Source organism: Scyliorhinus torazame, chromosome 24 (assembly GCF_047496885.1).
Source record: "Scyliorhinus torazame isolate Kashiwa2021f chromosome 24, sScyTor2.1, whole genome shotgun sequence".
Classification (NCBI taxonomy): domain Eukaryota; kingdom Metazoa; phylum Chordata; class Chondrichthyes; order Carcharhiniformes; family Scyliorhinidae; genus Scyliorhinus; species Scyliorhinus torazame.
In genome coordinates this window covers 4,707,891-4,732,707 of record NC_092730.1, presented here as the reverse complement: position 1 = coordinate 4,732,707, position 24,817 = coordinate 4,707,891, and the positions used below count along the sequence as shown (strand labels likewise).

Sequence of the window (24,817 nt, the reverse complement as noted above, 5' to 3'; positions counted from 1 at the left end):
CCGAGATACAGGCAGCTCCGAGAGAGACCGAGATACAGGCAGCGTACAGACAGCTCCGAGAGAGACCGAGATACAGGCAGCTCCGAGAGAGACCGAGATACAGGCAGCTCCGAGAGAGACCGAGATACAGGCAGCGTACAGACAGCTCCAAGAGAGACCGAAATACAGGCAGCTCCGAGAGAGACCGAGATACAGGCAGCGTACAGACAGCTCCGAGAGAGACCGAGATACAGGCAGCTCCGAGAGAGACCGAGATACAGGAAGCTCCGAGAGAGACCGAGATACAGGCAGCTTCGAGAGAGACCGAGATACAGGCAGCTCCGAGAGAGACCGAGATACAGCCAGCGTACAGACCGCTCCGAGAGAGACCGAGATACAGGCAGCGTACAGACAGCTCCAAGAGAGACCGAGATACAGGCAGCTCCGAGAGAGACCGAGATACAGGCAGCGTACAGACAGCTCCGAGAGAGACCGACCGAGATACAGCCAGCGTACAGACAGCTCCGAGAGAGACCGAGATACAACCAGCGTACAGACAGCTCCGAGAGAGACCGATATACAGGCAGCGTACAGACAGCTCCGAGAGAGACCGACCGAGATACAGCCAGCGTACAGTCAGCTCCGAGAAAGACCAACCGAGATACAGCCAGCGTACAGACAGCTCCGATAGAGACCGAGATACAGCCAGCGTACAGACAGCTCCGAGAGAGACCGAGATACGGGCAGCGTACAGACCGCTCCGAGAGAGACCGAGATACAGGCAGCGTACAGACAGCTCCGAGAGAGTCCGACCGAGATACAGCCAGCGTACAGTCAGCTACGAGAGAGACCAACCGAGATACAGCCAGCGTACAGACAGCTCTGACAGAGACCGAGATACAGCCAGCGTACAGACAGATCTGAGATAGACCGAGATACAGCCAGCGTACAGACAGCTCCGAGAGAGACCGAGATACAGCCAGCGTACAGACAGCTCCGAGAGAGACCGAGATACAGGCAGCGTACAGACAGCTCAGAGAGAGACCGAGATACAGCCAGCGTACAGACAGCTCCGAGAGAGACCGAGATACAGGCAGCGTACAGAGAGCTCCGAGAGAGACCGAGATACAGGCAGCGTACTGACAGCTCCGAGAGGGACCGAGATACAGCCAGCGTAAAGACAGCTCCGAGAGAGACTGAGATACAGAGAGCGTAAAACAGCTCCGAGAGAGACCGAGATACAGGCAGCGTACAGGCAGCTCCGAGAGAGACCGAGATACAGCCAGCGTACAGGCAGCTCCGAGAGAGACCGAGATACAGCCAGCGTACAGGCAGCTCCGAGAGAGACCGACCGAGATACAGCCAGCGTACAGACAGCCCCGAGAGAGACCGAGATACAGCCAGCGTACAGACAGCTCCGAGAGAGACCGAGATACAGCCAGCGTACAGGCAGCTCCGAGAGAGACCGAGATACAGCCAGCGTACAGAAAGCTCCGAGAGAGACCGACCGAGATACAGCCAGCGTACAGACAGCTCCGAGAGAGACCGAGATACAGCTAGCGTACAGACAGCTGAGAGAGACCGAGATACAGCCAGCGTACAGACAGCTCCGAGAGAGACCGACCGAGATACAGCCAGCAAACAGACACCTCCGAGAGAGACCGAGATACAGCCAGCGTACAGACAGCTCTGAGAGAGACCGAGATACAGCCAACGTACAGGCAGCTCCGAGAGAGACCGAGATACAGCCAACGTACAGGCAGCTCCGAGAGAGACCGAGATACAGGCAGCGTACAGACAGCTCCGAGAGAGACCGAGATACAGGCAGCGTACAGACAGCTCCGAGAGAGACCGACCGAGATACAGCCAGCGTACAGACAGCCCAGAGAGAGACCGAGATACAGCCAGCATACAGACAGCTCCGAGAGGGACCGAGATACAGCCAGCCTACAGACAGCTCCGAGAGAGACCGAGATACAGCCAACGTACAGGCAGCTCCGAGAGAGGCCGAGAAACAGCCAGCGTACAGACAGCTCCGAGAGAGACCGAGATACAGGCAGCGTACAGACAGCTCTGAGAGAGACCGAGATACAGGCAGCGTACAGACAGCTCCGAGAGAGACCGAGATACAGCCAGCGTACAGACAGCTCCGAGAGAAACCGAGATACAGCCAGCAGACAGACAGCTCCGAGAGAGACCGAGATACAGCCAACGTACAGGCAGCTCCGAGAGAGGCCGAGATACAGCCAGCGTACAGACAGCTCCGAGAGAGACCGAGATACAGGCAGCGTACAGACAGCTCCGAGAGAGACCGAGATACAACCAGCGTACAGACAGCTCCGAGAGAGACCGAGATACAGGCGGCGTACAGACAGCTCCGAGAGAGACCGACCGAGATACAGCCAGCGTACAGACAGCCCCGAGAGAGACCGAGATACAGGCAGCGTGCAGACAGCTCCGAGAGAGACCGAAATACAGCCAGCGTACAGACAGCCCCCAGAGAGACCGAGATACAGCCAGCGTACAGACAGCTCTGAGAGAGACCGATATACAGGCAGCGTACAGACAGCTCCGAGAGAGACCGACCGAGATACAGCCAGCGTACAGACAGCTCCGAGAGAGACCGAGATACAGCCAGCGTACAGACAGCCCCGAGAGAGACCGATATACAGGCAGCGTACAGACCGCTCCGAGAGAGACCGAGGTACAGCCAGCGTACAGACAGCTCCGAGAGAGACCGAGATACAGCCAGCGTACAGACAGCTCCGAGAGAGACCGAGATACAGGCAGCGTACAGACTGCTCCGAGAGAGACCGAGATACAGGCAGCGTACAGACAGCTCCGAGAGAGACCGAGATACAGCCAGCGGACAGACAGCTCCGAGGGAGACAGAGATACAGGTAGCGTACAGACAGCCTCGAGAGAGACCGAGATACAGGCAGCGTACAGACAGCTCCGAGAGAGACCGAGATACGGCCAACGTACAGACAGCTCCGAGAGAGACCGAGATACAGCCAGCGTACAGACAGCTCCAAGAGAGTCCGACCGAGATACAGGCAGCGTACAGACAGCCCCGAGAGAGACCGACCGAGATACAGCCAGCGTACAGACAGCTCCGAGAGAGACCGACCGAGATACAGCCAGCGTACAGACAGCTCCGAGAGAGACCGACCGAGATACAGGCGGCGTACAGACAGCTCCGAGAGAGACCGACCGAGATACAGCCAGCGTACGGACAGCCCCGAGAGAGACCGAGATACAGGCAGCGTACAGACAGCTCCGACAGAGACCGAGATACAGCCAGCGTACAGACAGCCCCCAGAGAGAAGAGATACAGCCAGCGTACAGGCAGCTCCGAGAGAGACCGAGATACAGGCAGCGTACAGACAGCTCAGAGAGAGACCGAGATACAGCCAGCGTAGAGACAGCTCCGAGAGAGACCGAGATACAGGCAGCGTACATACAGCTCCGAGAGAGAAGAGATACAGCCAGCGTACAGGCAGCTCCGAGAGAGACCGACCGAGATACAGCCAGCGTACAGACAGCTCCGAGAGAGACCGAGATACAGGCAGCGTACAGACAGCTCAGAGAGAGACCGAGATACAGCCAGCGTACAGACAGCTCCGAGAGGGACCGAGATACAGCCAGCGTACAGACAGCTCCGAGAGAGACCGAGATACAGGCAGCGTACAGACAGCTCAGAGAGAGACCGAGATACAGCCAGCGTACAGACAGCTCCGAGAGAGACCGAGATACAGGCAGCGTACATACAGTTCCGAGAGAGACCGAGATACAGGCAGCGTACAGGCAGCTCCGAGAGAGACCGAGATACAGCCAGCGTACAGACAGCTCCGAGAGAGAAGAGATACAGCCAGCGTACAGACAGCTCCGAGAGAGACCGAGATACAGGCAGCGTACAGACAGCTCCGAGAGAGACCGAGATACAGGCAGCGTACAGACAGCTCCGAGAGAGACCGAGATACAGGCAGCGTACAGGCAGCTCCGAGAGAGACTGAGATACAGACAGCGTACAGACAGTTCCGAGAGAGACCGAGATACAGACAACGTACAGACAGCTCCGAGAGAGACCGAGATACAGGCAGCGTACAGTCAGCCCCGAGAGAGACCGAGATACAGGCAGCGTACAGTCAGCCCCGAGAGAGACCGAGATACAGCCAGCGTACAGGCAGCTCCGAGAGAGACCGACCGAGATACAGCCAGCGTACAGACAGCTCCGAGAGAGACCGAGATACAGCCAGCGTACAGACAGCTCCGAGAGAGACCGAGATACAGCTAGCGGACAGACAGCTGAGAGAGACCGAGATACAGCCAGCGTACAGACAGCTCCGAGAGAGACCGACCGAGATACAGCCAGCATACAGACAGCTCCGAGAGAGACCGAGATACAGCCAGCGTACAGACAGCTCTGAGAGAGACCGAGATACAGCCAACGTACAGGCAGCTCCGAGAGAGACCGAGATACAGCCAGCGTACAGACAGCTCCGAGAGAGACCGAGATACAGGCAGCGTACAGACAGCTCCGAGAGAGACCGAGATACAGGCAGCGTACAGACTGCTCCGAGAGAGACCGAGATACAGGCAGAGTACAGACAGCTCCGAGAGAGACCGAGATACAGCCAGCGTACAGACAGCTACGAGAGAGACCGAGATACAGGCAGCGTACAGACAGCTCCGAGAGAGACCAACCGAGATACAGACAGCTCCGAGAGAAACCGAGATACAGCCAGCGTACAGACAGCTCCGAGAGAGACCGAGATACAGCCAGCGTACAGACAGCTCCGAGAGAGACCGAGATACAGCCAGCGTACAGAAAGCTCCGAGAGAGACCGAGATACAGCCAACGTACAGGCAGCTCCGAGAGAGACCGAGATACAGGCAGAGTACAGACAGCTCCGAGCGAGACCGAGATACAGCCAGCGTACAGACAGCTCCGAGAGAGACCGACCGAGATACAGCCAACGTACAGGCAGCTCCGAGAGAGACCGACCAAGATACAGCCAGCGTACAGACAGCCCCGAGAGAGACCGAGATACAGGCAGCGTACAGACAGCTCCGAGAGAGACCGAGATACAGCCAGCGTACAGAAAGCTCCGAGAGAGACCGAGATACAGCCAGCGTACAGAAAGCTCCGAGAGAGACCGAGATACAGCCAACGTACAGACAGCTACGAGAGAGACCGAGATACAGGCAGAGTACAGACAGCTCCGAGAGAGACCGAGATACAGCCAGCGTACAGACAGCTACGAGAGAGACCGAGATACAGGCAGCGTACAGACAGCTCCGAGAGAGACCGAGATACAGCCAGCGTACAGACAGCTACGAAAGAGACCGAGATACAGGCAGCGTACAGACAGCTCCGAGAGAGACCAACCGAGATACAGACAGCTCCGAGAGAGACCGAGATACAGCCAGCTTACAGACAGCTCCGAGAGAGACCGAGATACAGCCAGCGTACAGACAGCTCTGAGATACAGCCAGCGTACAGACAGCTCCGAGAGAGACCGAGATACAGCCAACGTACAGGCAGCTCCGAGAGAGGCCGAGATACAGCCAACGTACAGGCAGCTCCGAGAGAGGCCGAGATACAGCCAGCGTACAGACAGCTCCGAGAGAGACCGAGATACAGGCAGCGTACAGACAGCTCCGAGAGAGACCGACCGAGATACAGCCAGCGTACAGACAGCTCCGAGAGAGACCGAGATACAGGCAGCGTACAGACAGCTCCGAGAGAGACCGAGATACAGGCAGCGTACTGACAGATCCGAGAGGGACTGAGATACAGCCAGCGTAAAGACAGCTCCGAGAGAGACTGAGATACAGACAGCGTACAGACAGCTCCGAGAGAGAAGAGATACAGCCAGCGTACAGGCAGCTCCGAGAGAGACCGAGATACAGCCAGCGTAAAGACAGCTCCGAGAGAGACTGAGATACAGACAGCGTACAGACAGCTCCGAGAGAGACCGAGATACAGACAACGTACAGACAGCTCCGAGAGAGACCGAGATACAGGCAGCGTACAGTCAGCCCCGAGAGAGACCGAGATACAGCCAGCGTACAGGCAGCTCCGAGAGAGACCGACCGAGATACAGCCAGCGTACAGACAGCTCCGAGAGAGACCGAGATCCAGCTAGCGTACAGACAGCTGAGAGAGAGACCGAGATACAGGCAGCGTACTGACAGATCCGAGATAGACCGACCGAGATACAGCCAGCATACAGACAGCTCCGAGAGAGACCGAGATACAGCTAGCGTACAGACAGCTGAGAGAGAGACCGAGATACAGCCAGCGTACAGACAGCTCCGAGATAGACCGACCGAGATACAGCCAGCATACAGACAGCTCCGAGAGAGACCGAGATACAGCCAACGTACAGGCAGCTCCGAGAGAGACCGAGATACAGGCAGGGTACAGACAGCTCCGAGAGAGACCGAGATACAGCCAGCGTACAGACAGCTACGAGAGAGACCGAGATACAGGCAGCGTACAGACAGCTCCGAGAGAGACCGACCGAGATACAGGCAGCGTACAGACAGCTCCGAGAGAGACCGAGATACAGCCAGCGTACAGACAGCTCCGAGAGAGACCGAGATACAGCCAGCGTACAGACAGCTCCGAGAGAGACCGAGATACAGGCAGCGTACAGACAGCTCAGAGAGAGACCGAGATACAGCCAGCGTACAGACAGCTCCGAGAGAGACCGAGATACAGGCAGCGTACATACAGCTCCGAGAGAGAAGAGATACAGCCAGCGTACAGGCAGCTCCGAGAGAGACCGACCGAGATACAGCCAGCGTACAGACAGCTCCGAGAGAGACCGAGATACAGGCAGCGTACAGACAGCTCCGAGAGAGACCGAGATACAGACAGCATACAGACAGCCCCCAGAGAGAGATCGAGATACAGGCAGCGTACAGACAGCTCCGAGAGGGACCGAGATACAGCCAGTGTACAGACAGCTCCGAGAGAGACCGAGATACAGCCAACGTACAGGCAGCTCCGAGAGAGACCGAGATACAGGCAGAGTACAGACAGCTCCGAGCGAGACCGAGATACAGCCAGCGTACAGACAGCTCCGAGAGAGACCGACCGAGATACAGCCAACGTACAGGCAGCTCCGAGATAGACTGAGATACAGACAGCGTACAGACAGCTCCGAGAGAGACCGAGATACAGACAACGTACAGACAGCTCCGAGAGAGACCGAGATACAGGCAGCGTACAGTCAGCCCCGAGAGAGACCGAGATACAGCCAGCGTACAGGCAGCTCCGAGAGAGACCGACCGAGATACAGCCAGCGTACAGACAGCTCCGAGAGAGACCGAGATACAGCTAGCGTACAGACAGCTGAGAGAGAGACCGAGATACAGGCAGCGTACTGACAGCTCCGAGATAGACCGACCGAGATACAGCCAGCATACAGACAGCTCCGAGAGAGACCGAGATACAGCCAACGTACAGGCAGCTCCGAGAGAGACCGAGATACAGCCAGCGTACAGAAAGCTCCGAGAGAGACCGAGATACAGGCAGGGTACAGACAGCTCCGAGAGAGACCGAGATACAGCCAGCGTACAGACAGCTACGAGAGAGACCGAGATACAGGCAGCGTACAGACAGCTCCGAGAGAGACCGACCGAGATACAGGCAGCGTACAGACAGCTCCGAGAGAGACCGAGATACAGCCAGCGTACAGACAGCTCCGAGAGAGACCGAGATACAGCCAGCGTACAGACAGCTACGAGAGAGACCGAGATACAGGCAGCGGACAGACAGCTCCGAGAGAGACCGACCGAGATACAGGCAGCGTACAGACAGCTCCGAGAGAGACCGAGATACAGGCAGCGTGCAGACAGCTCCGAGAGAGACCGAGATACAGCCAGCGTACAGACAGCTCCGAGAGAGACCGAGATACAGGCAGCGTACAGACAGCTCAGAGAGAGACCGAGATACAGCCAGCGTACAGACAGCTCCGAGAGAGACCGAGATACAGGCAGCGTACATACAGCTCCGAGAGAGAAGAGATACAGCCAGCGTACAGGCAGCTCCGAGAGAGACCGGCCGAGATACAGCCAGCGTACAGACAGCTCCGAGAGAGACCGAGATACAGGCAGCGTACAGACAGCTCCGAGAGAGACCGAGATACAGCCAGCATACAGACAGCCCCCAGAGAGAGATCGAGATACAGGCAGCGTACAGACAGCTCCGAGAGGGACCGAGATACAGCCAGCGTACAGACAGCTCCGAGAGAGACCGAGATACAGGCAGCATACAGACAGCTCCGAGAGGGACCGAGATACAGGCAGCGTACAGACAGCTCTGAGAGAGGCCGAGATACAGCCAGCACACAGACAGCCCCGAGAGAGACCGAGATACAGACAGCGTACAGACAGCTCTGAGAGAGACCGAGATACAGCCAGCGTACAGACAGCTCTGAGAGACACCGAGATACAGGCAGCGTACAGACAGCTTCGAGAGAGACCGAGATACAGCCAGCGTCCAGACAGACCCGAGAGAGACCGAGATACAGGCAGCGTACAGACAGCTCCGAGAGAGACCGAAATACAGCCAGCGTACAGACAGCTCTGAGAGAGACCGAGATACAGCCAGCGTACAGACAGCTCCGAGAGAGACCAACCGAGACACAGGCAGCGTAGAGACAGCTCCGAGAGAAACCGACCGAGATGCAGTCAGCGTACAGATATTTCCAAATACATCCCCCATCCTCACAATCCCCACGTCCCATCCTCACAAACCCCAGAGTTGTCAAACAGGAATCCCCTTTCACAAGACCATGGTGACTCTGCCCAGCCAGGAAATTGTTGGGGATTCAGGAATAACAGTGCATCGGCGGGGATCTATTCGATCTACAGTCCAATCTATTCGACAAGTGAGCCTCTGACCTGTTAGTAACACAGACTGGGGATGTGGAGGGATAAAGCACCTTGTCACAGGTGTGGAAGGTAAAACAGCCCAAAGTGTGATAAGTATCAGAAATGGCACAATCGCTTACCCATTCCGGTCGTATTTTTTGAAGGCAGGGAAGGACGCTAATGGGTCATCGAGCTGAAAGTGAAAAAAGGAGAAAGAGAAATTTCTCAACAAGACGCAATTCATAATGTCCCCGTCAAACCCATTACGGTGCGCTAGCCAGAGCCCTCAGCCTGCAGTAACCCAACCACTGAAAAGCAATCAGAAATAAATGCTGGAAATATTCAGGAGTGGGAGCAGGTGTGGAGAGAAAAACAGAGCGAATATCTCATCTTTGTGACTCACGATCTATTGAAAGGTCACACACATGAAACATCACCACCACCACATCCATGGCACAGTGGTTAGCACTGCTGTCTCACAGAGCCAGGGACCCGGGTTAGCACTGCTGTCTCACAGAGCCAGGGACCCGGGTTAACACTGCTGTCTCACAGTGCCAGGGACCCGGGTTAACACTGCTGTCTCACAGTGCCAGGGACCCGGGTTAACCTTGCTGTCTCACAGTGCCAGGGACCCGGGTTAACACTGCTGTCTCACAGAGCCAGGGACCCGGGTTAACACTGCTGTCTCACAGTGCCAGGGACCCGGGTTAACACTGCTGACTCACAGTGCCAGGGACCCGGGTTAACACTGCTGTCTCACAGTGCCAGGGACCCGGGTTAACACTGCTGTCTCACAGAGCCAGGGACCCGGGTTAACACTGCTGTCTCACAGTGCCAGGGACCCGGGTTAACACTGCTGTCTCACAGTGCCAGGGACCCGGGTTAACACTGCTGTCTCACAGTGCCAGGGCCCGGGTTAACACTGCTGTCTCACAGTGCCAGGGACCCGGGTTAACACTGCTGTCTCACAGTGCCAGGGACCCGGGTTAACACTGCTGTCTCACAGTGCCAGGGACCCGAGTTAACACTGCTGTCTCACAGAGCCAGGGACCCGGGTTAACACTGCTGTCTCACAGTGCCAGGGACCCGGGTTAACACTGCTGTCTCACAGTGCCAGGGACCCGGGTTAACACTGCTGCCTCACAGATCCCGGACCCGGGTTAACACTGCTGTCTCACAGTGCCAGGGACCCGGGTTAACACTGATGTCTCACAGAGCCAGGGACCCGAGTTAACACTGCTGTCTCACAGTGCCAGGGACCCGGGTTAACACTGCTGCCTCACAGATCCCGGACCCGGGTTAACACTGCTGTCTCACAGTGCCAGGGACCCGGGTTAACACTGCTGTCTCACAGTGCCAGGGACCCGGGTTAACACTGCTGCCTCACAGATCCCGGACCCGGGTTAACACTGCTGTCTCACAGTGCCAGGGACCCGGGTTAACACTGCTGTCTCACAGTGCCAGGGACCCGGGTTAACACTGCTGTCTCACAGTGCCAGGGACCCGGGTTAACACTGCTGTCTCACAGAGCCAGGGACCCGGGTTAACACTGCTGTATCACAGAGCCAGGGGCCCGGGTTAACACTGCTGTCTCACAGTGCCAGGGACCCGGGTTAACACTGCTGTCTCACAGTGCCAGGGACCCGGGTTAACACTGCTGTCTCACAGTGCCAGGGTCCCGGGTTAGCACTGCTGTCTCACAGAGCAAGCGACCCGGGTTAACACTGCTGTCTCACAGAGCCAGGGACCCGGGTTAACACAGCTGTCTCACAGAGCCAGGGACCCGGGTTAACACTGCTGTCTCACAGTGCCAGGGACCTGGGTTAACACTGCTGTCTCACAGAGCCAGGGACCCGGGTTAACACTGCTGTCTCACAGAGCCAGGGACCCGGGTTAACACTGCTGTCTCACAGAGCCAGGGACCCGGGTTAACACTGCTGTCTCACAGAGCCAGGGACCCGGGTTAACACTGCTGTCTCACAGTGCCAGGGACCTGGGTTAACACTGCTGTCTCACAGAGCCAGGGACCCGGGTTAACACTGCTGTCTCACAGAGCCAGGGACCCGGGTTAACACTGCTGTCTCACAGCGACAGGGTCCCGGGTTAACACTGATGCCTCACAGATCCCGGACCCGGGTTAACACTGCTGTCTCACAGTGCCAGGGACCTGGGTTAACACTGCTGTCTCACAGAGCCAGGGACCCGGGTTAACACTGCTGTCTCACAGTGCCAGGGACCTGGGTTAACACTGCTGTCTCACAGAGCAAGCGACCCGGGTTAACACTGCTGTCTCACAGAGCCAGGGACCCGGGTTAACACTGCTGTCTCACAGTGCCAGGGACCCGGGTTAACACTGCTGTCTCACAGTGCCAGGGACCCAGGTTAACACTGCTGTCTCACAGTGCCAGGGACCCGGGTTAACACTGCTGTCTCACTGAGCCAGGGACCCGGGTTAACACTGCTGTCTCACAGAGCCAGGGACCCGGGTTAACACTGCTGTCTCACAGAGCCAGGGACTCGGGTTAACACTGCTGTCTCACAGTGCCAGGGACCCGGGTTAACACTGCTGTCTCACAGTGCCTCGGACCCGGGTTAACACTGCTGTCTCACAGTGCCAGGGAACCGGGTTAACACTGCTGTCGCACAGAACCAGGGACCCGGGTGAACACTGCTGTCTCACAGTGCCAGGGACCCGGGTTAACACTGCTGTCTCACAGAGCCAGGGACCCGGGTTAACACTGCTGCCTCACAGATCCCGGACCCGGGTTAACACTGCTGTCTCACAGTGCCAGGGACCCGGGTTAACACTGATGTCTCACAGAGCCAGGGACCCGAGTTAACACTGCTGTCTCACAGAGCCAGGGACCCGGGTTAACACTGCTGTCTCACAGTGCCAGGGACCCGGGTTAACACTGCAGTCTCACAGTGCCAGGGACCCGGCTTAACACTGCTGTCTCACAGTGCCAGGGACCCGGGTTAACACTGCTGCCTCACAGATCCCGGACCCGGGTTAACACTGCTGTCTCACAGCGCCAGAGACCCGGGTTAACACTGCTGTCTCACAGAGCCAGGGACCCGTGTTTGCACTGCTGTCTCACAGAGCCAGGGACCCGGGTTAACACTGCTGCCTCACAGATCCCGGACCCGGGTTAACACTGCTGTCTCACAGCGCCAGGGTCCCGGGTTAACACTGCTGTCTCACAGCGCCAGGGACCCGGGTTAACACTGCTGTCTCACAGATCCCGGACCCGGGTTAACACTGCTGTCTCACAGCGCCAGGGTCCCGGGTTAACACTGCTGTCTCACAGTGCCAGGGACCCGGGTTAACACTGCTGTCGCACAGTGCCAGGGACCCGGGTTAACACTGCTGTCTCAGAGAGCCAGAGACCAGGGTTAACACTGCTGTCTCAGTGCCAGGGACCCGGGTTAACACTGCTGTCTCACAGAGCCAGGGACCTGGGTTAACACTGCTGTCTCACAGAGCCAGGGACCCGGGTTAACACTGCTGTCTCACAGTGCCAGGGACCCGGGTTAACACTGCTGTCTCACTGAGCTAGGGACCCGGGTTAACACTGCTGTCTCACAGTGCCAGGGACCCGGGTTAACACTGCTGTCTCACAGTGCCAGGGACCCGGGTTAACACTGCTGTCTCACAGTGCCAGGGACCCGGGTTAACACTGCTGTCTCACAGAGCCAGGGACCCGGGTTAACACTGCTGTCTCACAGTGCCAGGGACCCGGGTTAACACTGCTGTCTCACAGTGCCAGGGACCCGGGTTAACACTGCTGTCTCACTGAGCTAGGGACCCGGGTTAACACTGCTGTCTCACAGTGCCAGGGACCCGGGTTAACACTGCTGTCTCACACTGCCAGGGACCCGGGTTAACACTGCTGTCTCACAGTGCCAGGGACCCGGGTTAACACTGCTGTCTCACAGAGCCAGGGACCCGGGTTAACACTGCTGTCTCACAGTGCCAGGGACCCGGGTTAACACTGCTGTCTCACGGAGCTAGGGACCCGGGTTAACACTGCTGTCTCACAGTGCCAGCGACCCGGGTTAACACTGCTGTCTCACAGAGCCAGGGACCCGGGTTAACACTGCTGTCTCACAGAGCCAGGGACCCGGGTTAACACTGCTGTCTCACAGTGCCAGGGACCCGGGTTAACACTGCTGCCTCACAGCGCCAGGGACCCGGGTTAACACTGCTGTCTCACAGTGCCAGGGACCCGGGTTAACACTGCTGTCTCACAGAGCCAGGGACCCGGGTGAACACTGCTGTCTCACAGTGCCAGGGACCCGGGTTAACACTGCTGTCTCACAGTGCCAGGGACCCGGGTTAACACTGCTGTCTCACAGTGCTAGGGACCCGGGTTAACACTGCTGTCTCACAGAGCCAGGGACCCGGGTTAACACTGCTGTCTCACAGAGCCAGGGACCCGGGTTAACACTGCTGTCTCACAGTGCCAGGGACCCGGGTTAACACTGCTGCCTCACAGCGCCAGGGACACGGGTTAACACTGCTGTCTCACAGTGCCAGGGACCCGGGTTAACACTGCTGTCTCACAGTGCCAGGGTCCCGGGTTAACACTGCTGTTTCACAGTGCCAGGGATCCGGGTCAACACTGCTGTCTCACAGTGCCAGGGACCCGGGTTAACACTGCTGTCTCACTGAGCTAGGGACCCGGGTTAACACTGCTGTCTCACAGTGCCAGGGACCCGGGTTAACACTGCTGCCTCACAGTGCCAGGGACCCTGGTTAACACAGCTGTCTCACTGAGCTAGGGACCTGGGTTAACACTGCTGTCTCACAGCGCCAGGGACCCTGGTTAACACAGCTGTCTCACTGAGCTCGGGACCCGGGTTAACACTGCTGTCTCACAGCGCCAGGGACCCGGGTTAACACTGCTGTCTCACAGTGCCAGGGACCCGGTTTAACACTGCTGTCTCACAGTGCCAGGGACCCGGGTTAACACTGCTGTCTCACAGTGCCAGGGACCCGGGTTAACACTGCTGTCTCACAGTACCAGGGACCCAGGTTAACACTGCTGTCTCACAGTGCCACGGACCCGGGTTAACACTGCTGTCTCACAGAGCCAGGGACCCGGGTTAACGGACCCGGGTTAACACTGCTGTCTCACAGTGCCAGGGACCCGGGTTAACACTCCTGCCTCACAGCGCCAGGGACCCGGGTTAACACTGCTGTCTCACAGTGCCAGGGACCCGGGTTAACACTGCTGTCTCACAGTGCCAGGGTCCCGGGTTAACACTGCTGTTTCACAGTGCCAGTGACCCGGGTTAACACTGCTGTCTCACAGTGCCAGGGACCCGGGTTAACACTGCTGTCTCACTGAGCTAGGGACCCGGGTTAACACTGCTGTCTCACAGTGCCAGGGACCCGGGTTAACACTGCTGCCTCACAGTGCCAGGGACCCTGGTTAACACAGCTGTCTCACTGAGCTAGGGACCCGGGTTAACACTGCTGTCTCACAGCGCCAGGGACCCGGGTTAACACTGCTGTCTCACAGCGCCAGGGACCCGGGTTAACACTGCTGTCTCACAGAGCCAGGGACCCGGGTTAACACTGCTGTCTCACAGTGCCAGGGACCCGGGTTAACATTGCAGCCTCACAGTGCCAGGGACCCTGGTTAACACAGCTGTCTCACTGAGCTAGGGACCCGGGTTAACACTGCTGTCTCACAGCGCCAGGGACCCGGGTTAACACTGCTGTCTCACAGAGCTAGGGACCCGGGTTAACACTGCTGTCTCACAGTGCCGGGGACCCGGGTTAACACTGCTGTCTCACAGTGCCAGGGACCCGGGTTAACACTGCTGTCTCACAGAGCCAGGGACCCGGGTTAACACTGCTGTCTCACAGTGCCAGGGACCCGGGTTAACACTGCTGTCTCACAGAGCCAGGGACCCGGGTTAACACTGCTGTCTCACAGAGCCAGGGACCCGGGTTAACACTGCTGTCTCACAGTGCCAGGGACCCGGGTTAGCACTGCTGTCTCACAGAGCATTGGACCCGGGTTAACACTGCTGTCTCAGTGTCAGGGATCCGGGTTCACACTGCTGTCTCACAGTGCCAGGGATCCGGGTTAACACTGCTGCCTCACAGTGCCAGGGACCCGGGTTAACACTGCTGTCTCACAGTGCCAGGGACCCGGGTTAACACTGCTGCCTCACAGTGCCAGGGACCCGGGTTAACACGGCTGTCTCACAGTGCCAGGGACCCGGGTTAACACTGCTGCCTCACAGTGCCAGGGACCCGGGTTAACACTGCTGCCTCACAGTGCCAGGGACCCGGGTTAACACTGCTGTCTCACAGAGCCAGGGACCCGGGTTAACACTGCTGTCTCACAGAGCCAGGGACCCGGGTTAACACTGCTGTCTCACAGTGCCAGGGACCCGGGTTAACACCGCTGTCTCACAGAGCCAGGGACCCGGGTTAACACTGCTGTCTCACTGAGCCAGGGACCCGGGTTAACACTGCTGTCTCACAGAGCCAGGGACCCGGGTTAACACTGCTGTCTCACAGAGCCAGGGACCCGGGTTAACACTGCTGTCTCACAGTGTCAGGGACCCGGGTTAACACTGCTGTCTCACAGTGCCACGGACTCGGGTTAACACTGCTGTCTCACAGTGCCAGGGACCCGGGTTAACACTGCTGTCTCACAGTGCCAGGGACCCGGGTTAACACTGCTGTCTCACAGTGTCAGGGACCCGGGTTAACACTGCTGCCTCACAGTGCCAGGAACCCGGGTTCACACTGCTGCCTCACAGTGCCACGGACCCAGGTTAACACTGCTGTCTCACAGTGCCAGGGACCCGGGTTCACACTGCTGTCTCACAGTGCCACGGACTCGGGTTAACACTGCTGTCTCACAGTGCCAGGGACCCGGGTTAACACTGCTGTCTCACAGTGCCAGGGACCCGGGTTAACACTGCTGCCTCACAATGCCAGGGACCCGGGTTAACACTGCTGTCTCACAGTGCCAGGGACCCGGGTTAACACTGCGGTCTCACAGTGCCAGGGACCCGGGTTAACACTGCTGTCTCACAGTGCCAGTGACCCGGGTTAACACTGCTGTCTCACAGAGCCAGGGAGCCGGGTTAACACTGCTGTCTCACAGAGCCAGGGACCCGGGTTAACACTGCTGTCTCACAGTGCCAGGGACCCGGGTTAACACTGCTGTCTCACAGAGCCAGGGACCCGGGTTAACACTGCTGTCTCACAGTGCCAGGGACCCGGGTTAACACTGCTGTCTCACAGAGCCAGGGACCCGGGTTAACACTGCTGCCTCACAGATCGCGGACCACCACCACATTGACGTCCTCCCCGCTCCGCCCACCCTGAAGCCACTTTCCCTCCTTCCCCAGGATCTGAAAGTTGGACCTTGTTTGCCGTCTCCACTTTAGCGCAGACGGCATCCATTGCCGCTCGCTCCTCCAGGCGTTTCTGTTTCTTCTCCTTTGCCTTCGACGACTTTCTCTGCAAAATAAAAGATCATTCAAATCCTGTCGTCATTTCACAGCCTCCCTCCCTCACCAGCCACTCGGTACGGTGGAATGGGGCGAGAGAAATCGGCCCCACAATCCCTCTTCCCCGGTTTCCCCCCCCTCGCACGCCCTCCTCTCCCGTTTCCCCCTCGCTCACTCCTCTCCCGTTTCCCCTCCTCCTCTCCCGTTTCCCCTCCTCCTCTCCCGTTTCCTCCTTCCTCCTCTCCCGTCTCCTCCCTCCTCCTCTCCCGTCTCCTCCCTCCTCCTCTCCCGTCTCCTCTCCAGTTTCCCCTCCTCCTCTCCCGTTTCCTCCCTCCTCCTCTCCCGTTTCCTCCCTCCTCTCCCGTTTCCTCCCTCCTCTCCCGTTTCCTCCCACCTCCTCTCCCGTTTCCCCTCCTCCTCTCCCGTTTCCTCCCTCCTCCTCTCCCGTTTCCTCCCTCCTCCTCTCCCGTTTCCTCCCTCCTCCTCTCCCGTTTCCCCTCCTCCTCTCCTGTTTCCCTCCCTCCTCCTCTCCCGTTACCCCCCTCCTCCTCTCCCGTTTCCCCTCCTACTCTCCCGTTTCCTCCCTCCTCCTCTCCCGTTTCCTCCCTCCTCCTCTCCCGTTTCCTCCCTCCTCCTCTCCCGTTTCCTCCCTCCTCCTCTCCCGTTTCCTCCCTCCTCCTCTCCCGTTTCACCTCCTCCTCTCCCGTTTCCTCCCTCCTCTCCCGTTTCGTCCCTCCTCCTCTCCCGTTTCCTCCCTCCTCTCCCGTTTCCTCCCTCCTCCTCTCCCATTACCTCCCTCCTCCTCTCCCGTTTCCTCCCTCCTCCTCTCCTGTTTCCTCCCTCCTCCTCTCCCGTTTCCCTCCTCCTCTCCCGTCTCCTCCCTCCCCCTCTCCCGATTCCCCTCCTCCTCTCCCGTTTCCTCCCTCCTCCTCTCCCGTTTCCCTCCCTCCTCCTCTCCCGTTTCCCTCCCTCCTCCTCCCTCCTCCTCTCCCGTTTCTCCCCCCCCTTTCCCCTCCCCCTCTCCCGTTTCTCCCCCCCCCTCTCCCGTTTCTCCCTCCTCCTCTCCCGTTTCCCCTCCTCCTCTCCCGTTTCTCCCCCCCTCTCCCGTTTCTCCCCCCCTCCCTTTCCCCTCCCCCTCTCCCGTTTCTCCCCTCTCCCGTTTCTCCCCCCCCCCCCTCTCCCTTTCCCCCCCCCTCTCCCGTTTCTCCCTCCTCCTCTCCCGTTTCCCTCCCTCCTCCTCTCCCGTCTCCCCACCCCCCCCCTCTCCCTTTCCCTTCCCTCTCTTTCTCACTCTCTGGATCTTCCAGCCTTCGCAACCCGGATCTCTCTCACCTCCACCTTTCCATCAGCCACGTTTCATCCACTCCCCACCCCCCAATCTTTCCCTCGCAGACCCCAATTTTGTGCACCCCCCTCACGCAGACCCCAATTTTGCGCAAACCCCCCCACTCCCCTTTCACACACCTCACCCTTTTCACACATCCTTCCTCCACATGCCTTCCTCTTACCCCTTCCCCCATCACCCCACTCCCTCTCTCCACCCAATATCCTCTCTCCCTTCCCTCCTTCCCCTTCTATCTCTACCACCTCATTGCTGACCCCGCCCCCGTCACATCTTTGCTCCCTGTCCCCCACACTGTGTCTCTTCCTCTCGTTCTGTCCCACTCACCCTCTCGGTGTCCCTCTCTGCCTGTCCCTCTCTCTCTCTCTGCCTGTCCCTCTCTCTCTCTCTCTGTGTCTGTCCCTCTCTCTCTGTCCCTCTCTCTCTCTCTCTCTGTCTGTCCCTCTCTCTCTCTCTCTCTCTGTCTGTCCCTCTCTCTCTCTCTGTCTGTCCCTCTCTCTCTCTCTCTGTGTCTGTCCCTCTCTCTCTCTCTCTCTGTGTCTGTCCCTCTCTCTCTCTCTCTCTGTGTCTGTCCCTCTCTCTCTCTCTCTCTCTGTCTGTCCCTCTCTCTCTCTCTGTCTGTCCCTCTCTCTCTCTCTCTGTGTCTGTCCCTCTCTCTCTCTCTGTCTGTCCCTCTCTCTCTCTCTCTCTGTGTCTGTCCCTCTCTCTCTCTCTCTCTCTGTCTGTCCCTCTCTCTCTCTCTGTCTGTCCCTCTCTCTCTCTCTCTGTGTCTGTCCCTCTCTCTCTCTCTGTCTGTCCCTCTCTCTCTCTCTGTGTGTCTGTCCCTCTCTCTCTCTCTCTCTGTGTCTGTCCCTCTCTCTCTCTCTCTCTCTCTGTCTGTCCCTCTCTCTCTCTGTGTTTGTCCCTCTCTCTCTCTGTGTCTGTCCCTCTCTCTCTCTCTCTCTCTCTCTGTCTGTCCCTCTCTCTCTCTCTCTCTGTCTGTCCCTCTCTCTCTCTCTCTCTCTCTGTCTGTCCCTCTCTCTCTCTCTGTCTGTCCCTCTCTCTCTCTCTGTCTGTCCCTCTCTCTCTCTCTGTGTGTCTGTCCCTCTCTCTCTCTCTGTGTGTCTGTCCCTCTCTCTCTCTCTGTCTGTCCCTCTCTCTCTCTCTGTCTGTCCCTCTCTCTCTCTCTCTCTCTCTCTCTGTCCCTCTCTCTCTCTCTCTCTGTCTGTCCCTCTCTCTCTCTCTCTCTGTCTGTCCCTCTCTCTCTCTCTCTCTGTGTCTGTCCCTCTCTCTCTCTCTCTCTGTGTCTGTCCCTCTCTCTCTCTCTCTCTCTCTGTGTCTGTCCCTCTCTCTCTCTCTCTCTGTGTCTGTCCCTCTCTCTCTCTGTGTTTGTCCCTCTCTCTCTCTCTCTGTGTCTGTCCCTCTCTCTCTGTCTCTCTGTGTCTGTCCCTCTCTCTCTGTCTCTGTGTGTCTGTCCCTCTCTCTCTCTCTCTGTGTGTCTGTCCCTCTCTCTCTGCCCCCCTCTCTCTCTGCCCCCCTCTCTCTCTGCCCCCCTCTCTCTCTGCCCCCCTCTCTCTCTGCCCCCCTCTCTCTCTGCCCCCCTCTCTCTCTGCCCCCCTCTCTCTCTGCCCCCCTCTCTCTCTGCCCCCCTCTCTCTCTGCCCCCCTCTCTCTCTGCCCCCCTCTCTCTCTGCCCCCCTCTCTCTCTGCCCCCCTCTCTCTCTGCCCCCCTCTCTCTCTGCCCCCCTCTCTCTCTGCCCCACTCTCTCTCTCTGCCCCCTCTCTCTCTCTGCCCCCCTCTCTCTCTGCCCCCCTCTCTCTCTGCCCCCCTCTCTCTCTGCCCCCTCTCTCTCTGCCCCCTCTTTCTCTGCCCCCTCTCTCTCTGCCCCCTCTCTCTCTGCCCCCCTCTCTCTCTGCCTGTCCCCCTCTCTCTCTGCCTGTCCCCCTCTCTCTCTGCCTGTCCCCTTCTCTCTCTGCCTGTCCCCCTCTCTCTGTGTCTGTCCCCCTCTCTCTGTGTCTGTCCCCCTCTCTCTGTGTCTGTCCCCCTCTCTCTGTGTCTGTCCCCCTCTCTCTGTGTCTGTCCCCCTCTCTCTGTGTCTGTCCCCCTCTCTCTGTGTCTGTCCCCCTCTCTCTGTGTCTGTCCCCCTCTCTCTGTCCCCCCCGCACGGGGTCTGTCCCTCGGGGTCTGTCCCTCGGGGTCTGTCCCTCGGGGTCTGTCCCTCGGGGTCTGTCCCTCGGGGTCTGTCCCTCGGGGTCTGTCCCTCGGGGTCTGTCCCTCGGGGTCTGTCCCTCGGGGTCTGTCCATCGGGGTCTGTCCATCGGGGTCTGTCCATCGGGGTCTGTCCCTCGGGGTCTGTCCATCGGGGTCTGTCCCTCTGGGTCTGTCCCTCTGGGTCTGTCCCTCTGGGTCTGTCCCTCTGGGTCTGTCCCCCTCTCTCGGTGTCTGCCCCCCCCTCTCGGTGCCCGTCCCCCTCTCTCGGTGCCCGTCCCCCCCTCTCGGTGTCCGGCCCCCCCTCTCTGGGTCCGTCCCCCTCTCTCTGGGTCCGTCCCCCTCTCTCTGGGTCCGTCCCCCTCTCTCTGGGTCCGTCCCCCTCTCTCTGGGTCCGTCCCCCTCTCTCTGGGTCCGTCCCCCTCTCTCTGGGTCCGTCCCCCTCTCTCTGGGTCCGTCCCCCTCTCTCTGGGTCCGTTCCCCCCCTCTCTGGGTCCGTCCCCCTCTCTCTGGGTCCGTCTCACTCTCTCTGGGTCCGTCCCCCTCTCTCGGTGCCCGTCCCCCTCTCTCGGTGTCCGTCCCCCTCTCTCTGGGTCCGTCCCCCTCTCTCTGGGTCCGTCCCCCTCTCTCTGGGTCCGTCTCACTCTCTCGGTGTCCGTCCCCCTCTCTCGGTGTCTGTCCCTCTCTCTCGGTGTCCGTCCCCCCCTCTCTGGGTCTGTCCCCCCCTCTCTGGGTCCGTCCCCCTCTCTCGGTGTCCGTCCCCCTCTCTCGGTGTCTGTCCCCCCTCTCGGTGTCCGTCCCCCTCTCTCGGTGTCCGTCCCCCTCTCTCGGTGTCCGTCCCCCTCTCTCGGTGTCTGTCCCCCTCTCTCGGTGTCCGTCCCCCTCTCTCGGTGCCCGTCCCCCTCTCTCGGTGTCCGTCCCTCTCTCTCGGTGTCCGTCCCCCCCTCTCTGGGTCCGTCCCCCCCTCTCTGGGTCTGTCCCCCTCTCTCTGGGTCCGTCCCCCTCTCTCGGTGTCCGTCCCCCTCTCTCGGTGTCAGTCCCTCTCTCTCGGTGTCCGTCCCCCCCTCTCTGGGTCTGTCCCCCCCTCTCTGGGTCTGTCCCCCTCTCTCGGTGCCCGTCCCCCTCTCTCGGTGTCCGTCCCCCTCTCTCGGTGTCCGTCCCCCTCTCTCGGTGTCCGTCCCCCTCTCTCGGTGTCCGTCCCCCTCTCTCGGTGTCCGTCCCCCTCTCTCGGTGTCCGTCCCCCCCTCTCTGGGTCTGTCCCCCCCTCTCGGTGTCTGTCCCCCTCTCTCGGTGTCTGTCCCCCTCTCCCTGTGTCTGTCCCCCCCTCTCGGTGTCTGTCCCCCCCTCTCGGTGTCTGTCCCCCTCTCTCGGTGTGTGTCCCCCTCTCTCGGTGTCTGTCCCCCTCTCTCGGTGTCTGTCCCCCTCTCTCGGTGTCCGTCCCCCTCTCTCGGTGTCCGTCCCCCTCTCTCGGTGTCTGTCCATCTCTCTCTCTGTCCCCCTCTCTCGGTGTCCGTCCCCCTCTCTCGGTGTCTGTCCCCCTCTCTCGGTGTCTGTCCCCCTCTCTCTCTGTCCCCCTCTCTCGGTGTCTGTCCCCCTCTCACGGTGTCCGTCCCCCTCTCTCGGTGTCCGTTCCCCCTCTCTCGGTGTCTGTCCCCCTCTCTCTCTGTCCCCCTCTCTCGGTGTCTGTCCCCCTCTCTCTGTCTCTGTGTGTCTGTCCCTCTCTCTCTGCCCCCCTCTCTCTCTGCCCCCCTCTCTCTCTGCCCCCCTCTCTCTCTGCCCCCCTCTCTCTCTGCCCCCCTCTCTCTCTGCCCCCCTCTCTCTCTGCCCCCCTCTCTCTCTGCCCCCCTCTCTCTCTGCCCCCCTCTCTCTCTGCCCCCCTCTCTCTCTGCCCCCCTCTCTCTCTGCCCCCCTCTCTCTCTGCCCCCCTCTCTCTGCCCCCCTCTCTCTCTGCCCCCATCTCTCTCTGCCCCCATCTCTCTCTGCCCCCCTCTCTCTCTGCCCCCCTCTTTCTCTGCCCCCCTCTCTCTCTGCCCCCCTCTCTCTCTGCCCCCCTCTCTCTCTGCCCCCCTCTCTCTCTGCCCCCCTCTCTCTCTGCCCCCTCTTTCTCTGCCCCCTCTCTCTCTGCCCCCTCTCTCTCTGCCCCCCTCTCTCTGCCCACTCTCTCTCTGCCTGTCCCCCTCTCTCTCTGCCTGTCCCCCTCTCTCTCTGCCTGTCCCCCTCTCTCTCTGCCTGTCCCCCTCTCTCTCTGCCTGTCCCCCTCTCTCTCTGCCTGTCCCCCTCTCTCTGTGCCTGTCCCCCTCTCTCTGTGTCTGTCCCCCTCTCTCTGTGTCTGTCCCCCTCTCTCTGTGTCTGTTTTCCTCTCTCTGTGTCTGTCCCCCTCTCTCTGTCCCCCCCGCACGGGGTCTGTCCCTTTGGGTCTGTCCCTCGGGGTCTGTCACTCGGGGTCTGTCCCTCGGGGTCTGTCCCTCGGGGTCTGTCCCTCGGGGTCTGTCCCTCGGGGTCTGTCCATCGGGGTCTGTCCATCGGGGTCTGTCCCTCTGGGTCTGTCCCTCTGGGTCTGTCCCTCTGGGTCTGTCCCTCTGGGTCTGTCCCTCTGGGTCTGTCCCTCTGGGTCTGTCCCTCTGGGTCTGTCCCTCTGGGTCTGTCCCTCTGGGTCTGTCCCTCTGGGTCTGTCCCTCTGGGTCTGCCCCCCCCTCTCGGTGTCTGCCCCCCCCTCTCGGTGCCCGTCCCCCCCTCTCGGTGCCCGTCCCCCCCTCTCGGTGTCCGGCCCCCCCTCTCTGGGTCCGTCCCCCCCTCTCTGGGTCCGTCCCCCCCTCTCTGGGTCCGTCCCCCTCTCTCTGGGTCCGTCCCCCTCTCTCTGGGTCCGTCCCCCTCTCTCTGGGTCCGTCCCCCTCTCTCTGGGTCCGTCCCCCTCTCTCTGGGTCCGTCCCCCTCTCTCTGGGTCCGTCTCACTCTCTCTGGGTCCGTCCCCCTCTCTCGGTGCCCGTCCCCCTCTCTCGGTGTCCGTCCCCCTCTCTCTGGGTCCGTCCCCCTCTCTCTGGGTCCGTCCCCCTCTCTCTGGGTCCTTCTCACACTCTCGGTGTCCGTCCCCCTCTCTCGGTGTCTGTCCCTCTCTCTCGGTGTCCGTCCCCCCCTCTCTGGGTCTGTCCCCCCCTCTCTGGGTCCGTCCCCCTCTCTCGGTGTCCGTCCCCCTCTCTCGGTGTCTGTCCCCCCTCTCGGTGTCCGTCCCCCTCTCTCGGTGTCAGTCCCCCTCTCTCGGTGTCCGTCCCCCTCTCTCGGTGTCTGTCCCCCTCTCTCGGTGCCCGTCCCCCTCTCTCGGTGTCCGTCCCCCTCTCTCGGTGTCCGTCCCCCTCTCTCGGTGTCCGTCCCTCTCTCTCGGTGTCCGTCCCCCCCTCTCTGGGTCTGTCCCCCCCTCTCTGGGTCTGTCCCCCTCTCTCGGTGTCCGTCCCCCTCTCTCGGTGTCCGTCCCCCTCTCTCGGTGTCTGTCCCTCTCTCTAGGTGTCCGTCCCCCCCTCTCTGGGTCTGTCCCCCCCTCTCTGGGTCTGTCCCCCTCTCTCGGTGTCCGTCCCCCTCTCTCGGTGTCCGTCCCCCTCTCTCGGTGTCCGTCCCCCTCTCTCGGTGTCTGTCCCCCTCTCTCGGTGTCCGTCCCCCTCTCTCGGTGTCCGTCCCCCTCTCTCGGTGTCTGTCCCCCTCTCTCGGTGTCAGTCCCCCTCTCTCGGTGTCCGTCCCCCTCTCTCGGTGTCCGTCCCCCTCTCTCGGTGTCCGTCCCCCTCTCTCGGTGTCCGTCCCCCTCTCTCGGTGTCCGTCCCCCTCTCTCGGTGTCCGTCCCCCCCTCTCTGGGTCTGTCCCGCCCTCTCGGTGTCTGTCCCCCTCTCTCGGTGTCTGTCCCCCTCTCCCTGTGTCTGTCCCCCCCTCTCGGTGTCTGTCCCCCCCTCTCGGTGTCTGTCCCCCTCTCTCGGTGTCCGTCCCCCACTCTCGGTGTCCGTCCCCCTCTCCCTGTGTCTGTCCCCCCCTCTCGGTGTCTGTCCCCCTCTCTCGGTGTGTGTCCCCCCCTCTCGGTGTCTGTCCCCCTCTCTCGGTGTGTGTCCCCCTCTCTCGGTGTCCGTCCCCCTCTCTCGGTGTCCGTCCCTCTCTCTCGGTGTCCGTCCCCCTCTCCCTGTGTCTGTCCCCCCCTCTCGGTGTCTGTCCCCCTCTCTCGGTGTCCGTCCCCCTCTCTCGGTGTCTGTCCCCCTCTCTCGGTGTCTGTCCCTCTCTCTCTCTGTCCCCCTCTCTCGGTGTCCGTCCCCCTCTCTCGGTGTCTGTCCCCCTCTCTCGGTGTCTGTCCCCCTCTCCCGGTGTCTGTCCCCCTCTCTCGGTGTCTGTCCCCCTCTCTCGGTGTCCGTCCCCCTCTCTCGGTGTCCGTCCCCCTCTCTCGGTGTCCGTCCCCCCCTCTCGGTGTCCGTCCCCCCCTCTCGGTGTCCGTCCCCCTCTCTCGGTGTCCGTCCCCCTCTCTCGGTGTCCGTCCCCCTCTCTCGGTGCCTGTCCCCCTCTCTCGGTTCCTGTCCCCCTCTCTCGGTGTCCGGCCCCCTCTCTCGGTGTCCGTCCCCCTCTCTCGGTGTCCGTCCCCCTCTCTCGGTGTCCGTCCCCCTCTCTCGGTGTCCGTCCCCCTCTCTCGGTGTCCGTCCCCCTCTCTCGGTGTCCGTCCCCCTCTCTCGGTGTCCGTCCCCCTCTCTCGGTGTCCGTCCCTCTCTCTCGGTGTCCGTCCCCCTCTCTCGGTGTCCGTCCCCCTCTCTCGGTGTCCGTCCCTCTCTCTCGGTGTCCGTCCCCCCTCTCGGTGTCCGTCCCCCTCTCTCGGTGTCCGTCCCCCTCTCTCGGTGTCCGTCCCCCTCTCTCGGTGTCCGTCCCCCTCTCTCGGTGTCCGTCCCCCTCTCTCGGTGTCCGTCCCCCTCTCTCGGTGTC

The 24,817-nt window shown here is 60.4% G+C and overlaps 2 protein-coding genes across 2 annotated transcripts in view; one reads left to right on the top strand and one right to left on the bottom strand.

Annotated features, from left to right (window-relative positions):
- Positions 1 to 24,817, top strand: part of LOC140400183 (REST corepressor 2-like) — a 1,146,610-nt gene that overhangs the window by 952,075 nt on the left and 169,718 nt on the right. The window lies entirely within an intron of this gene.
- The window catches only part of LOC140400080 (N-alpha-acetyltransferase 40), a 45,994-nt gene that overhangs the window by 5,984 nt on the left and 15,193 nt on the right, over positions 1 to 24,817 (bottom strand). Inside the window, exons 2-3 of the mRNA XM_072489559.1 lie at positions 16,265 to 16,360; positions 9,010 to 9,061 (exon numbers count right to left, since the gene is read on the bottom strand). Coding sequence (XP_072345660.1) covers positions 9,010 to 9,061; positions 16,265 to 16,360 — 148 coding nt within the window. The remainder of the gene's footprint in view (positions 1 to 9,009; positions 9,062 to 16,264; positions 16,361 to 24,817) is intronic.